The following is a 17,699-nucleotide window of genomic DNA, read 5'->3' as shown; positions in this document are numbered from 1 at the left end:
AGAGGCCTGGAATGGTTCAGACAGCCTTGCTGCAGGAGTTGCCCTTCCCCGTGCTGACCGCCTGTCTCACTGCAGCGGTGTACATGTGCGAGTGGGAGAAGAGCCAGCCCAAGCCGGCCGAGGAGACGGGAAGCGAGGGGAGCGAGGCCGCCGCGCCGCCGGAGGAGAAGGGCGACGCGGAGAACCACCCCCAGCTCCCCCCCGCCTCGGCGGGCGTCACCTACGAGCTGTGCGCCGGCCTCGTGGACAAGCCCCACCTCTCCCTGGAGGAGATCGCCCGGCAGGAGGTCCTGGAGGAGTGCGGCTACGACGTGCCCGCGTCCAAACTGAGGAGGATCACCTCCTACAGGTACACCCCCCCCTCCACCCCAACTCCTTTTTACACACATAATCCTAAAATCCTTATCTCATCAGGTCCACCCTGACCTTATCATTCTGCAGTGACAGAGATTAGCTGCATCAAGTCTGAGATGCTGTAGTCTGTGCACCATATTCATACATGTGCACTTGAGTTAATCATCATCATTATAGTGCCCTCTAGGCTCTGATAGCCACATGAATGTTTAGCAGAATGTGTGCAATTCCATTACAGGGGCGATGTGAAACAGTGGGTGAATTGAGGCACTAAGTAAATAATCAGATCCCACCTAGATAGCAATAGCGGAGCATTGTGCTGTTATCAGCTGTAAAGCAGGAGGGAAACGAGGCTGGTGCTGTAAAGCCACGGTAATGAGCCCTCACACCTGCCTGAGTTTGCACCTGCTGCTTTTCTCACAATGACCCTGGCGCAGCATCAATGGACTTCCAGGCAAGGCGCTGCACCTGCCAGATATTTATGCAAAGGTGTATTGGAATGAGAATTGGTGATGGCCTGAGTTTTCACCTCTCTGCTTATCAGCCGCAGAGGGCGGGTGAGAACAGCAGCGTGGCTGGGTGAGACATTCCTACACACAAACGCACATATGTTTGACAGCACCCCGCTCTGCCAGCTGCTCCCTGCTATGGCATGGAGGTCCTCTCTTGACTTTTTTTCCTTATTCTCGCCTCATTTCTTCTTTGTTTTTCTTTTTGTTTTTTTTTCTTTTCTTTCTCTTCTCCGTCCTCAGGTCAAAAGTCACATGGTTAATGTTTTAAATGTGTCTCTCAGAACTGAAGAGTGTCAGCTGTGGATCGTGTGCACATCAGCTCCTGATAGGTCATATCCTATTCTCTGTCTCACCACAGACGCACAGACACACACACAGTGTTTTGCAGCTCTTGGATTGATGGGTGTTTCTGTCAATAAGCTGTTAAGTGATCAAACAGCTAGCCTCTGAAATAGTTTCTCATGACTCTTTCCACATTTAGTTTAGAGAGGCCTGAGATGATCTATCTTTACTTCTCTCCCAAAGGTTTTTGTCTGGGCTAGGGCTGTCATGATACCAGAATTTTGAAACTCAGTTCAGTTTTGCAGTATTCCATACCTTTTTGATACCACAACAAAAATAAAATCTGAATCTGAATCTGTCTTAACAAATTGATTTGAACATATTTATTGCAAGAAGTATCAGTTTAGGTTACAGTTGAAATTGGGAAATCTGATCCCAGATCAGCAGTAAAAAGTGAGTTCCATTTAGGGTGTCCCTGCACAGATGTAAAATGAAGCTTTTTTGCTGCTGTTAGCAATTGACTTCTGATTGGAACTGAATGCAAAGATGCAGATTTTATTAAATGAGAACACACAGCTCCATTACTTTCACAATTTCCCTATTACCAAATACCGAAATGAAGACTGGAACTGATTTTGAAATATACTATCTTAGTAAAGTTATTTCTTTACTTTTAACAACTTTAGTCAGAGCCAACTGATGCTTTTGTGAATGGATGTTAGCACCCATTGGTCATGTGTTGCAGTACCTTCCCATGTTATTTTCCTTTTTTGCAAGGTCATGTCAGGTTGTGGTCATCATGGCAGCACATCTGATGGTTTCCACTCTACCTAATTTGTTTTTTAGCATTGTTATTACTATGAAAAGACCAGTACAAGAATTGTTCTGTAATGTCATAATGCTAACATGAAATATGCAAGGTAAGTGCAAACCTCAAACATGAAAACAGAACAGAACAAATCCTTTGTGGCTGATGTTGAGCAAAAGCTCATTAACTGCATTAAATCTTTCAAAAACAAGCACAAATTACACAGTGCTCCACTTCAGGCTTCAGAGAGTGAAGTACACAGCATAAATGTGTACAGAGACAATACTCCACTGCTGTCTCCTTGGAATGATCCCTGTGAGGCCGTTCCCAGCATCCTCTGAGAGCCAGGAGGGCGTCGGCGAGAAAAATTTGGTAGTGTTTTGGGTCTCTGGTGTCCGGCGCTGCAGCTCTGCTTTTGGGTGTTTGGAGTGTTGTTTTTGTGTGTGTGTGTGTGTGTGTGTGTGTGTGTGTGTGTGTGTGTGTGTTTGTGTGTGTGTGTGTAAGTGAAACGCATCCTGGCGCTGTGGGTGCGGGGCTGGCTGATAAGACACCCACAGTGGTATCACCCCATCAGCGGCTCCACCTCACTGGCTCCCTAAAGGGAGCCCTGTAAACAAGCGCTCCACGGGGGCATGGCTGGAATTCTCACTGAGCACTGTGGCGTAGATAAGCCATCTGTAAACTGAGGAAAGTGTTTAGTTCAGCACCTGAGGCTTCCTTTGCCGTCTCTGTTCCTCACTGTTTCATTTGTGGCCAATGTCTTCCGACCAGAGAGAGAAATGCAAAAATGGTGGTTTGTGTAATGTGCACAGGCCATTGTTTCTGCATGTTTGATGATAAATTCATTAACTAGAGGGTGGATTTCAGATAGGAAGTCACAGTTAGATTAGCTATCATCCTTATAACTGTTCTTGGAAAAGTAACTTTTCATTTTTCTGCATTTCATTTTTCATATATGGCCATTATTCATTACTAATGGCATAACTTTTGTAGGAGATGAGACAGATGAAGCAGGATGAGTCACTGTTTCCATTACATTTAGTGGGGCACACTTTCATTCACTAGGCAAGGCAGTAAACATTCCGTAGATAGGAAAGGTACGATGAGAGAGGGAGGGTTCTCCGCTGCACAGTTGAGAGACAGAGAGAAGACCTGGTGCAGGACTGATGAGGGAGAGAGAGAGGGGGCTCTGTGTTGAACTGATGAGAGAAAGAGTGTGTTGGTGAACTCAGTTCTGCTAATCTACATGCTGCCTGACTGAATTGGCCAAAAAAGTCCCCAGCCACCGGGGTGTCCCCTCTCAGTAGCACTGTGCCACGCTCACATTCCCGTGAACACGTTGCGTACGGCTTTGCTTTGGAAAATAGTGTGCGCGCACGACGGTGGTGGTGGGCTTCCTCCCCCGGCGGGCGTCACAACGGCCCCCATGCCCCTACGAGGCCTTGCCCGGAATAAGCAGAATGACAGAGGCTTGCGCTTCCGCTGCAGGCACGTACAAGCCCTTCCTGTAAGGCAGAACGTGCTTCAGGCCCCCAGTCATGCTGCTGCGCTCCCCGCCTCTCGGCAGATACCGGATCTCTGGATGTACTGAGATCACGTAAGAGGGAAACGAGACGACCTCACTGCGCTGTGTTTGTCTAGTGGGGGTTATTTGGAATGTGCCTGGGCTTGAAACGGAATGCGTTCTTTTTTTTTATTGGCCTTTTTTATGTATGTCATTAATCAAAAGTTTAATACAGAGGAAAATACACAGAATGTTTGACTAGGGTTTACGTAAGTTTTGAAGTGGAGACATCATAGCCATTGGGGTCCCAGTTTGCTCTCTCTATATAAAAAAAGTTTACCTTTTTTTTTTTTTTTTTAAATGCTTGGCAAACTTCTCTGCTTTACATTCATGCTCTTTTACAGAAAACAATGCATACTTGGCAGGGTCGTGGGAGCATTTAGGGTTTTTTCCTTCACCTCACTAGTCATGGTGTATTATGGCAGTGTTATGTCTTTAGGCATTAGAGCACAGAACAGCAGAGCAGACGTATACGGTGCTGAAGCCTTGGATTTCTTAATCCTTCAAAGAGTCGGCTCCAGAATGCATAATAAAACAAGCCAGCATCTTCGTGAAGGGAATGGTTTTTGAACTAAGCCGTGTAGGCCTCCTGGGAGATCTCCATGACGATGCCCCCATGGCGATACTTCAGGTAAATCATCACCTGAGCTGTAGCAGCAGTGTATGAGGTGGCAACTGCCACTCTGGGGCAGAGTTATGGGCTGGAGCTGGGGGACCCCCATGTCACATTTTGCTCTTCACAAGCACCCCTTATCCTCCCCCCACCCACACCGGACGGAAAGCAACCAAATCTAAACAGCTGACTTGGATCTACATGCCCGGTCATTAGCTGGGTTTGAGTGGAAATCTGAAATTCCCGGTAAATCTGGCTACCTGGAGGTGATTAACTGCCCAGTCCTTGCGTAGGTGTTACATGTGAAATCTGGCTGATGAGGAAACTTCTCATTGGCCTGTAGGCTGCAGAACAGGAGCCCTGATCTTAAAATCCTTCCGGGCATGTTGCTTGCTGGGCTATTAGGTAGGGGTCGCTAGGGATTCAGAAGTAACCTATATGGTGATTGTTTTACCTGTTTTTGACAGGTCTGGAGTGGGCGTGACGGGCGCCAAGCAGACCATGTTCTACGCAGAAGTGTCAGACGAGAACCGCGTGGGCGAGGGCGGAGGAGAGCCGCAGGAGGGCGAGCTGATCGAGGTGGTGAAAGTGCCCCTTCACGAGGCCATGAACTTTGCCTACGACGAGAACATCCCCAAAACCATGGGCGTCATCTTCAGCTTCATCTGGTTCCACAGTAACATGTTGTCCAAATACAAAATCTCCACCAATGTGTAAATGACAAACGTGTCTCATTCCTGTCACCGCTTCATAGTTCGGTGTATGGGCGATCTGGTGAAGCCATCAGTAGTGATTTAATGTGTTTCTTTGTGGTCTTTGCTGCCCTTTTTACGTAGTTCATTTCAGGATAAAAGCCTGTTTTTCTGCACTTCTTAGTAATACAGTAATTATTAGGGTTGTGTGTGAAGAAAACCCAAGAAGAAAGATGTTAATGAGCTTCATCAATATGAATACTGCCATCACTTTTTGATGGGGGAAGGTTGACTTCAGGATCGTGAACACTTATGCAATTGGAGGTTGCCTATAATAGCCATGCTTAGTTAGTTGTACTAAGGGAGGAAAAAATGAATTTCACCTCCCTAAGTTTAGTTACAGGATAGATAATCAGAAAAAGTTTATACCTCTGTGAAAAAAGGGGCAGCTATGAAACTCCACATTTGATAACCGGACCATGGAGCTTTCAACTAAACAATAGAAAAGCACTTGCTAGTCCTCTCAGGTGTTAATGGTATGATGAAGGTATGCGACATTCAGGGACTGTGTAAAATGGCACAGTCCCTGGCACAGTTTTTACAGAGCTTTACCATAGCACTCCTACAGGCAGGAAGACATTTGGTGATGGAGGCACTACTTAACACTTTTTAGTGGAATATATGAAGGTGGTAGATGGGATGTTACAAGTTAATTGTTCATTTTCCATACTATATCAAGAATAGCATGGACGCCCAGTATTTAAAAAAAAAAAAAAAAAAAAAAGCTTATTTTTGAATGGCTACTGTATTAACACAGAAGTAACTTAAAATGTAGATTAACACTGGAAAAATGGTAGCCCACTCATTAATACATTGCAGAGAACCAACTCAATACTAGCTTTCTGTAATTTATATCAATCTCAGTCTTTTCTTCTCAAAATTAACATCTAGGTGTTTCCCTCCAGGATTTCTTTGTTCACTGAGACCTTGCTTTTAATGTGATAATTTCTACCATTGCCATAGTTACCTTGTGCAAAGACAAAGGAATTATCAGCAATAACTGTTGTGTGGTGGTTTGAGGTTTTGCGGGTTGTTAATTTGAGCATTAAAGCTATCTCTGTGGGGTCAGAGGAGGCTGAAGGGAGGGGCAGTTTTTCAGGTTAAACAGGTGTTCTGTTCTCATCACTATGTCCTCAGTGAAGCCAGCCCTCTCTTACTCAAGGTCACCATGGTACAATCAGGGGTACAACCACTTAGCCCTACTTTTTTTTAGTACTTCTAAAAATAACTGCTTTCTTGTAAATGTGCCAGCACTTTACTCAAATCAATTCAGAAACGGGCACATTGATTGACATGCCCATAGCAGACTGCTTTCTGTTTTTACACCTCTGTTTTTTAATTCTAACTTTAATCAGTCACAAATTTGAAATCTAAAGAATAGACTCGCTCTCTTAGGGTAAAAAAGTACCCTTCAAAATGGCATGGTTTTTATGTTGTGCAATGGTTGTGTCAGTCTTAAAATGAGATGTGTTTTTATGTGTTCACTACTAAGTAAGAGGTACTATAAAATTGTGATTCACTGTTGGTGAATGGGCAATTTTAACCATTCTGAGTTGTAAATTAGTGTGTATAAGCACTAATGTAACGTTTCTACTTGGAATTCATCTAGTAGACACTTGGATTAATTTCAGAAAATTTAGGTTATTTGTATAATTTATATAGTAAAAAACTTAACTTTGGAAGAACTGTCCTGAAAGATGTAGACAAATCATAATCATCAGACATTTTTACAACAAAAGCTGTTATTTGACCTTTAGAGTATCTTTGGGTTTTCTGTTTTGAGCTTTTCTGAGGACCAGTATTGAAACAAAGATCTCTTTTGGCAGTTTAAATGATGTACCCGTGTGTTGAGTACATCAAGACCTGTGTATGCTTGACACTTGAGATGAGTGTTCTATACCGTCTAATGATATTTATGTAATTTCTGTTTGTATTTTTGTAACTTAATTATGTATTTATAATCTGTTGCTGTTAACACCACTTTTTAAATTTATGACACTGTTCATACTGTGTATAAATTTAAAAAGTGTTGCATGTGTTCTCTATATACTTGATATCCAGACTAAAAACTAAATTGTAAATAAAAAGGGTTAATATCCCAGAATGCCTTGTAGTGAGTTGATTTGGTCCCCCTGGGGCTAGTCTTCCTCCCCACCTTCCTCAAAACCTGCATATTCAATTTATATCAGACCGAGAGTCTTCAACTCAAGATGAAGCTAACCATTTTCCCTGACTGTCTCACAGATGATTAGAAGTGATTTGAGGTAACGTGGGAAGAACGTGACTTTGAGGCCAGTAACCCCCCCCCCCCCCCTCTCACACACACACACACACACACACACACACACACACACACACACACACACACACACACACACACACACACACTGTTTTGTGCTGCGTTTTCTGCTCTCACACAAAGGTCCAGGCAACATGCTGAATCGTGCATGCTGTCATCTGAACACAAACAAAAGGAGCCTAATTTGTCAGTCCTCCCTCCTTCTGCTGGGGGTGGGAGGGAAGGGGAACACCTCCCCTGTCTGAGGAATGGGCTCAGATAAGACCAAGTTTCCATGGTGATGTTTGTGTTTGCCTCTCTCTTTCAGGCAGTGTGGTAATCATTAAGTGAATATTTGTCTCATTCATGAACATGGTAGGAAGATTGGTGAGGTTGGGTGCGAGGGGGAAATAAAAGCATTAAGTAACCAAAGACAACCCTGACTTCTCTATAGCAACCACACTCTGTGAGGCTCGCAACAGCCGAATGTGGTCAACAACGAGGACGGCTCATTGACAGCCCTGACATATTTCCTTATGCTTGAAAAGATTTCCATTAATGTTTTAGTTTAAGTGTATTTTATGCGTTTGAGGTATTGTGAGCAGGGATAGCATCTCAAGGATGTCTTCGTTATCCACTGAATTGGTATAAAAGACAAAGCATGCTTGTAAATACATGCCCTTGTGGTGTTTTGAAGGGGGTGGGTGGGGGTCACAAATAAAACAGGAAAGCAGCAGAGAATGGTTAATGAGCGTGCAGAACTACTGCAAAGCAGAGACTGCCATGCCATGACCATGGAAGGGCTTAGGTGTGGTAGTTGTTTGAAAAGAAACGGGAATCTCAGAAGTTCAAGCTCTGAGAAGAAACTGAAACACAAAGCAAAATGCAACTGAAATCTCACTCTCACTCTCACGATGGTAAACTTTCAAAACCCGTCATCTAGCTGGGATCATTTCTCAAACAGCGCTTCTTATAAGGCGGAGAGCTGCCCGAGCTGCCGCGCGGTGGTCCCGCATGCGGACAATGTAGGGTTCAGGGCGAAACAGCAGCATGCCTTGTACCAGAAGATGCCTGCCAGCTCTCATCTGCACCGCCCAGGCAGGACGCCAGCCCTGCAGCGGCTCCCAAATAAACAGCCTCTGATTCAGGAGTGCCGACTGATATAGCCCCCCGTTTCTGTGGCCTCGTTCCGCTGCCCATGGCACCAGATTAATAGAATTGCAATCAAAGCCCTGCATTTTTAATCGCCCAGATGTTTCTCTTTGTGTGAAGTGTGTTGTCTGGCCAGAATTTCACTCTGCATTAAACAGCTACATTCACAGTGGGGCAAGACACACTCGTGGCCTGTGTTTGAGGTAGGTCGTTATCTTTGTCGCAGTAACATGATGCTGTCACTTTTGTATTTCCCTCTGTTTTCATATGTAAAATGTAACAAGGATGTATTTATACCGTATTGCTTATATTATGGTTGTTCCCTGTTTAAATGGCAAATTTCTGTAAGGGTGTCTACATCAATGAGCAGTTCTTGCTGGGCTAAAAAAAAAAAAAAAACATGTTATAGTTAATGGTATTTTCCACATCACCCCCTGCTCTCTCCATGCAATTGCCTGACTTGTTTGGATTTCTGTGGCATTGCTTGGTGATTTCTTCCCCATTATTGTAGAAATCCATCAGTTCCTGTGGACTAACTCACACAAGCGCCTCTTACATTTCTTGCATTATATGATTCTGGTTTGGATACACAAGGTGAAAACGATGACTCCTTTATATATAATAAAGGAAAAACTAAAAGTTGGAGGATGAAGCTGAAGTTTACTTTGGGAGTTATTCTCTGACATATGCAGATAAGTTCATATCAACTACTGGTTTTTTGTCTTCAGCATCACCATGTTTAGAGTGCTGGTAGTCTGCTAAGTTATGCCTGCTGAGGTATATAGGGTTTGCATATTCGGTGTGGTGTATGACAGTGTTTGTACTGAAAGGCACCTAAATGTGAAAATGCTTTTTCAGCCCATAACTATGACACTGAGCTACTGTAACCTCCAACCATCAGCTGGTTGCTCTGAAATTGGCATAGTTTGTCAGGTCTGCATCGTATGGATTGACAGTGCTTAATACTGTAATGTGTGCCCTGGTTAATATCCATATCCATGTTCTAGTAATTGTCTGATTCTCAGATTTGAGCTGAAGAGAATTTCAATACAGTGAAATGGCAGAAATGATCAGGTATCTCTGTAAAATTCAAATGAAATATTCCTTTTTTTACCCTTGTTTATCGTTGGAAAAAAAAAAAATCAAAATCCAGTGCCATTACTGGGGGCTGGCAGACCACAGAGCAAATGCGTGGAGCTGCTAGGAAAGTTCCCACACTGCCTGGGTCAGTGTGTTTCCTCATTCCCATCCAGCTGCATGCCTCCCTGCTGTGATGAAGAGCGCCTACTGCAGAAGAGCTGCGATGGGGGGGTGGCATCTGTGCCAACATGGCAGACTTGCAGAATTGGGCCATCTGCATGTAGCGTCAGCCTTCCAGCTCCTATCCTGGTTAGGAGGACGTGGGGGGGGGGGGGGGGGGGGGGGGTGTCTTCTTAGCCAAGAATTCAACTCTCAACTCCCTCGTCCTCGTCCTCCCGCTGCTGGGTGCTGGCTGGTCCTCCCAGCATCCTCTACCACCCATTACCAAACAGCTGCAGCCTCTGTCCCGGCTCCACAGGGCAGGAGTCCGTTTTTTTTGCCAAAAAATAAAAATATGAGAATTGCTCAATCAAAGAGACTCGGCAAGGAATATCAACCGTCGTGCTGTAGGCCTATTTTGGTCACCTGGCTTCCCTGTCGTCTCTGTGCCGATGCCAGAAAAATAATTGCAAAGAAGAGCAATTTCAGTCAAACGCCCGCTGAGCTCATTACACATGTTTGTTTTTCATGTCGGGCTTTTTTTTTTTTTTTTGTCCCCAATGTTAAAATTGGTCTTTTAGCTGAGAGATCTGCTGAATAAACAAGCTCCGGGGGAGGGCTTTGATTTCACGTCCCGGCAGTCGCACCGTGGGCCTGGAACGCGCACGAAAAACAAACGAGGGAAACGCCCTGCCGAGAATGGCCGACGCTCTCCGTTCGGAAAAAAAATAACAGAACCAACGCTTTCTGATGTCTGTGGGACCCGCGCAGGAAAAACACTTTTTTTTCCCTCCTCCCAAACACACTAAACATGAATTACTGAAAACTTTTCAAATCCTTCCAAGTGCTCTGACTTCTGATGAAGAAAAATGATCTGAGGATGGAGAGTTTCGTGATCATATTGGAAATCTGGGCTGGAGCTCTGTGTTCAGTGGCTCCATTAATATGCTAGAGTGTGGGAGAGTCACTGTGCTCCCTGAACTGCGCTGACCCTGTGAATACGGTGCTGAGACAGACATGGCCAATAGAGCTGATTATATTCTTCTACTCCAGGGGTCCAGGTTAGGCCTCATCTGTCAGATCTCTCCTTTTCATCCATTTGTCATCCTTTTCTTGTGGCTGAGTGCCACACCCAGAGGTGCAGATGCAGATCTATTTGATTGACTGCTGTTTTTATTGCTATTATAATTAAAAACAATGTCTTTTGCCCTACACATTTACTGTGCCACAGACCTGTAATTTTCACAGCATTTTATGAGTGCGTCATTTAACTGTTGCTTTTATGAATAAATCTGTATCTGAGCTGGCACTAATAAAAGAGGCTTAGCTTTCCGTTGTTAAAAGCTGGCCTTAAAAATGAGCTTGATTCTTCAGCCCAAGTCCTAAATCAAGCTTTCACCTTCAACAGATCCTTTCACCACTGAAGTCAGCCACTTTAGGCCAAGTTGGCATTTTTCACATTATAATCCTGACTGCTCCAGGCAATGTTGCATCGACACTGAGTGAAAGGCAGAAGAAACTTAGCCCTGACTTCTTTTATGTAATCGTTCTTTCATCAGAATTATGCAATTTTGCACACTGAAATATGAAACTTTGGTTCTGGGTGTGGATCTAGCATTTATTGGACAAGGAGTGTCATATGGTATAAAACCCGCATGATTAACCTGATAAGGACTTCTATGTCAAGGGGGTGTTGTGAGTGCAGTCTGTTCTTGAGTCTGTTACTACGCACATACAGCCTACTACAATAAAACCTACCTCACCTCCCACCTGTCATCTCTATTCCGCTCAACCCATGTAGTTCCTCCACACAAACCTCCAGCCTGAGAATATGTTGCCTGGACATCTTACAACAAGTCATGTGATACCCCCCTTATTTTACTGCACTGGAAGTGTTTGTCAGTCTATCTCAGAAAGTGTAAACACAAAAATAAGCCTAGATTTCAGTTCAAATGAATCCCCATCTCATCCCATTTCCCTCAAGTTTTTATTTTCATCCCTGTGTACTTGAGATGTAGTGTACTCTTTCCACCAATGTAATGGACAATTAGCCTTTAAATTATTTTCTTATGATGGTGCCAAACACTATCAGGAGTACAATCTTTACCATAAACTGAAAGTTAAAAAAAAATAAAACGTCTTATTATAAAAGGCACAATATCTTTTTACGTAGTTCTCATTTTGTTTACTTATGACTTTCATTTGATTAGGAAATGTAAATATGTAGGCCTATATGTTTGCATCTACAGACTTGCAGGCTGATGGTTTATTCACATGTGAGTCAACCTACTATAACTAGTCATGTCAAGTGTATTTAACCCCCTAGTAACTTTGTACGTGGAGCTCTGCTCTCTTTTAGAAAAAAGAGTCTGATTCACAATACAGTGAGACAGCATACCGCTCCCTGTACTTGCTATAGAATACAACAGCAGAATAGTACAATCTCTCTGTAAACTCAGAGAGAAGATTACATTCACCATACGTTGTGGTTTTTCATAGGAAAGCAGCAAAGCATAGAAAGGGAGAAAGGTATGTGAAAATGGAAAGTAAAATGGATACCTGTAATCTAGCTGCAATCTTAGATGTGTCTTTATGTGCTTTAGTGTGGTGTACAGGCTGATTGTCACCTGTTACGCATGTCTGCCCGTACAGGTTTGTAACTGATGAAGGTTAAGAGCATTTGATGCCTATGGCTTTCATGGTTGCACCTTTACACAGAAGGCAAGCACTTCATTAATTGTCAGTAGACTAGATTAAGCACTAAAAAGTCATACATGAGGACACACTTAAGGCTGGTGACTACTTCACTGAACAAAGCTATGGGCTCTCGATGCTATGAGGCTCATTGTACAGACGCTAGATGTTAGCCTGTGATTACAAGTACTTGGCCAAGGGTAGTTGATGTTTGTGACTCTGCCACAGCAATGTTACATTCACCTGCTGTTCTTAAGTCATCACATTTAACCACCTTTTATCAGCAGATTCCATTGTAAAAAGTGTTTAAGAGATAACATTGATAACTGATATTTTGATGATTGCATTTTGCTCCCAGTGATGGCTCTATACAGAGTGGGCCAGCACATATACCACACTATAGGTGTGAGGTCTGAAATTCCTTCACATCTTTGGCTCTGGAAGTCTGATAACTTTCCAGTTTCTCTTCAGTCATATACTGTCTGACCACCTGTTGCTTACTGACACCTCTTAAATCAGCAGAGATGATTTTTGCAGCGTCCATGTGCCACCAAATAAAAATACAGAGATCGCGAGCGAGATCACCGAATTTCTGTAATTTGACACATCGGGTAATAACAGTTCCTTTTGTGCGAGCGCGAGGCAGGCCATCTGTGCTGGCTGCCACGGGCGCTTTTCCCGTTGTCTCTCATCCAGGCCCCGCTCCTCTACCCCCCAGGTGTGGCAGCCCTTTCAGGCACGGATACATTGTGCCCACATCTGGAGTTATGATGGCGGGACAAAAGGGGACGATATTCAATACGATTCTGCCAAGCCGTCCATCTGTATGTAAATGAGGGCAGTCCCATGCAGTCCAGAAATTTTAGAGGGTGACCTCAAAAAACCTGATATTTTCTGTCCTCAATATAATAGTAATTTTGCTATGACAAAACAAGCCATTTTATTGATTTATTACTTAAACAATTTGGTGCATAGGACTGTTTTGGCAACGACTTCTGGAAGTTAGAATGTGATGCTTTATTACTGTGCTGTCGTTTTTACTGTGCGTTTATAGTAATTGATTACTGAGAATGGGGAGCATTAGCTGCTGGTATTTGAATATTTTTGTCACAGGAAGGATGTAAAATGTGTCATATTCACACCCACATTTATTTCGTAACGCTTTTGGTGTGTCATCAGAGTCAGCTTTCCCTCGTCGTCTCTGTGTTAGATTGCCTACAATCCCACTTCCCTTTGGCGATGGACAGGGTGTGTTCATGTAAGGCCCATCTTTTTAAAGTGTCCATTTCCTCTCTTGTAAGGAAGGAAGGCCTGCTATATGTAGATGCATTGTGGTCCAGACTGTATGCATCCTGTCACCTGCTCAATAGCAAGGCAGGTGGTGCTCAGTGGATCAGTTCCGCATATGTCTGGGACCCAGTCTGTGATTCTGAGTCTAAGGACCAGGAAACACACACAGTAACAGCAGGTTTTGCGTGGAGGAGCTGGATACCCAGCATTTAGCTGAATCAAGCTGAATTCACAGTTTAGGCAGAGGACAGATCTGCCCTCTTGGAGGAAGCCATTCTTCCTGCCTCTCCCGGACAGAGAGGAGAGGGTAACTGGGGTGGAGTGGGGGTAGCCTGCGTCACCGCAGTCACTGTTTACTCCGTCTGATTCAATCTACAGGCGAGGATGTGGCCCTTAGGGGTAAAATAACAAGCGAAAACAAACACCAGGGGCAGCTTTGGTTCAGGCCAGTGTTTAGCGTGAGTTGTAGGATTTCCTGGATGAGCAAACTCAGATTCTGTTTTTAGACAAATATTTGGAGTTCCCCCCTGAAACCCATTTGGAATAGGAGCTGTGTTGTGATGACTCATTTGAGAGCTTCTTGCCAATGAGGGAGACTGATGTAATTCACACATGTAGGCTTTTCGTCCTGTTCAGCACTGCTAACCTTATCCTCCACAGCTGACCCCACAGGGGACAACACCGAGACCTTCAGAGTGCAGAGGGGGTTTTAAAACATGCTTTCAGACTGAAATGTCTTATTCATGCTCCATTCATAAGACAAGAGATTCTGTGACATTTGTCCTACAAAATTTGTCAGGACAGACGCTGGGGTGAAAATAGAAAAAGAAAGATGACCATGTCAAATAAATTTGGTAATGATTTGATGACAAAAAGTGATTTCCAAGAGTGAACAGGTTCTAGTCAAAAAAAAGCGGAAACCTAACTGCACTATGACAAAATGTAACTGCAATCACACACTGAACAAAATTTGTAAAACAAATAAAGAACTGGAAAAACTATAATCTCCACCTAGAAGTTGAGACAACAAATTAAAATGTATAAGTAAAGATCATAATGATAATGAATATTGCCACTTTTGAAATTATTATGTGTGACGGATAGTATCAATCCATAGGTTTGTTTGGGGACGCCAGTAGTTTTTCTTCTGTCCATGTGTTCTCAGTATCATTGCTAGTGGGTATTGCATGCAGTCAAAAACAGCAGACATAGTCTTGAAGTCATGTTTCATGATATTGTGTTTTCCCTTTCCATATACAGACGCTCACTGTGATTGCAGTTAACATCCAGCACAAGTGCGCTGAACCCCCTAACAGTAACGATGAAGAGGCATCTCTGTATACCGTCCCCTTAACAGCAATGACCAAGCGGCATCACTCCATACCACGGTGTCAATGCACTACTAACTCCCCTGTTCTCTGTGTGGAGCTGCACAGGCAATCAGACTTTGGATTGCCCCTCTCTGGCCTCTTATCACGTTTGATAAAGCCTGTCATAAAAGCTGTGGATATAAAAGATAAATGGAGGAGACCGTCTGCACCTGCTTCCTGGGAGGAAACATCTGCTCAACTGTGACAAAGGCCACCTGTTGAACTGTGTCCTCATCACAGCACCAGGTCTGGAATGCTGCGGCCTCAGGAAGCGCTCAGCTACTGCGGGCCCCTAGGCACCGGGCGCAAGCTGAGGAGTCAGAGTCTGTCAATCTCTCTGCCAGTCTCAGAAGGTCCTTGGTGTCCTTTTCAATCCCACAAGCCTCAGCGTCAAACACTTTTCTTTTTTCTGTCTTTGAGGATTCGCACTGTCTCCTTCCGCCTCTAAACCACAGTGTCTGAAACCACATTTAATTACCACAGACTTGGTATCAGATTGTGCTGATAAGCAACATACTGTACACAGCATATCCAGGCTACACGTCTGAAGGGTGCTCATGATTTTCTGTTAAAAATAAGGGGAGGGAATTAAGTTTTACAACAGTTGTAACAGTCATCAAGTGAATATACTTCATTGGTACTACATGGTATTGAGAAGATGCTACGTGATGTTGAGTGTTCCTTGTTAATTATTGCATCTGAATGCCAGTTAATGATTGCATCCTCCATAGCTCGCGCTCCAGATTGTAACAAAAACAAGGTGAAGCGTGAACATGACATTCCTGCCTTCCCATTACCCGCCTCTTCAACTGTAAAAATTAGCTGGGCGGAAAGACTAGGCAGGTGGGAATGGGGGAAATTTGGGATATCTTTGAAGTGTTTTAGACTAATCAAAGGTCGTTGGGTTAACTAAGTTGGAAGGCACCTATTTCTTCTTGTGTAAAGGTGTAATGCATGACTGAACAGTCAGGCAGAGGAAGTTGTTGTAAGGTGTGATAGAGACAGGAAAAGACTGGATGTGTCAATTCGCTTTGCTGTCAAATGGTTAAATGCACACCAAGAATGCATGTGAGATACATGCAAGGACATACTGACACCAGTGCTGTGTTCTGCTGCAAGCACTATATGTATATTTTTGGCAAGAACATACAAGTGTGTACTTACATTAAACAGAGATGTACTGACAAGTAGCTCTGTTACTGTACAAGCAGTACAAGGTGAAACCTCTTAGTGTGAAATAAAAAAATGATATATTAATACGTTTTTAATCCAGTGCTGTCATCACAGTCCTTCGCCAGCATGCCTCTTTAGCGCAGATCCCTGCTGCTCTTCACCTTACACTACACCGACTGCGGGGATTTCAGATCCAGTGGAGGGATCTGTGATTGCCGGAAAAGTGTCACCTGTTTTTGAAATGCACATACAGAGAGGATGCAGTCAGGTTCATCCACGGCACGCAGGGAGTGACTTTAAATGGCTCGCTGAAAAGCGTTTGCTAAAATGATTACAGCTTGGTGGAGTTCCATGTGAGGACTATGCAGAGCTGCCACGTGTGACAAGATCCTTCCCCCTGTGTCATGGTCAGGTACAAAGAGACGGTTGAGGCCTCTATGGTTAAACTTGAAGGGCTGGATTTTTTTTGGTCCGGTATGGCATTTCCTCATTCTTCGCTTGCAGAAATCAAGCGCAGGCTGGAGCGCTGGTATGTTTATTTACAGGGGCGGATGACAACTGAGCCCTCTTGTGTGCTGACATTAGCATCAAAAGCATGTTGAAATGTTGGGGTCACAATGGAGGTAAACCCAGGTCAAAAAAGGACATTGAGATTATCACCACTGTGGCCTCTGAAGAGATCAACTGATTTTTTTTTTTTTTTGCTGACTTAAGCACTCCAGACTAGATGGTCTACAACTTGAGCAGCTGAAAGAAGGAAATTTTTGCAGTAATCAGACACCCATCCATCTCACATATTTTCACATTCAGAGCATGAGTTACAAACATCTCAGACAATAGATGTCTTGTGTAACAAAATAATGTGGAGCAGTGACAGCTGTCAGATTATTTGTAACCAAAAAGACAGAACATCTTTATGTTTGTTTTTGCTATTATTACAAGTGACAATGCGTTGTAATTTGGCACACACCCCCCATCTAAGGCGAATTACAGAGCATTAGGACATAACAGATGGGTTTTCGTTTCAGGCAGTGTTGATTTCAGAGTTGATCTTCCCTGCCTCTTCATCTCCCTTACCAGTGTTGTTGCAGAGCTGACATATCTGAGCCCTGATCAATTGATAAATGTCTATATCTGCTGCCAATTGGCAGGTGTGCTGTTCTTTTATGGTGCCAGTCCTCCGTGGAGGGCAATTCAGTAGACTATGTGATTGACGCCCACAGGAATCCACAATGTCCCTCTTGCATCGGCTTACATCCTTCATACTGAAATCAATTTTAATCATGCAGTTAAGATACGTTACTATACAATCATATTTAGATATTGGTTGTACTGCTAGACACTTGTGACTATTACTATGTAGTAAAATATTCCCATTGAAAAAACTCCAATATACGAAAATGTGTCTTTGTCACGGCTTGCTGTATTATGTTATTTCATTGGTGTTGATCTAATGTATATGCCGACTACTAAAGTGGGTCAGGGAAGGGGATGAATAGAGATAAAAGGGAACTGGTGTGGGCTACAAGAGTGTGCACAATGCCTCAAGGGGAAATGAAAAATAGATGAGGGGAGGAATTCACTTTGCGTTTCTCTTGAGATTTCCAACACACCCTCC

At 43.6% G+C, this 17,699-nt stretch overlaps 1 protein-coding gene across 1 annotated transcript in view; it reads left to right on the top strand.

Annotated features, from left to right (window-relative positions):
* The window catches only part of nudt14 (nudix (nucleoside diphosphate linked moiety X)-type motif 14), a 29,454-nt gene extending 23,845 nt beyond the window's left edge, over nucleotides 1-5,609 (top strand). The window contains exons 4-5 of the mRNA XM_036542377.1: nucleotides 76-349; nucleotides 4,601-5,609. Coding sequence (XP_036398270.1) covers nucleotides 76-349; nucleotides 4,601-4,850 — 524 coding nt within the window. The 3' untranslated portion in view covers nucleotides 4,851-5,609. The remainder of the gene's footprint in view (nucleotides 1-75; nucleotides 350-4,600) is intronic.
* Nucleotides 5,610-17,699: the final 12,090 nt, after the last annotated feature.

This window comes from Megalops cyprinoides, chromosome 12 (genome assembly GCF_013368585.1).
Source record: "Megalops cyprinoides isolate fMegCyp1 chromosome 12, fMegCyp1.pri, whole genome shotgun sequence".
Lineage (NCBI taxonomy): Eukaryota > Metazoa > Chordata > Actinopteri > Elopiformes > Megalopidae > Megalops > Megalops cyprinoides.
This window is presented reverse-complemented; position numbering and strand designations above follow the sequence as displayed.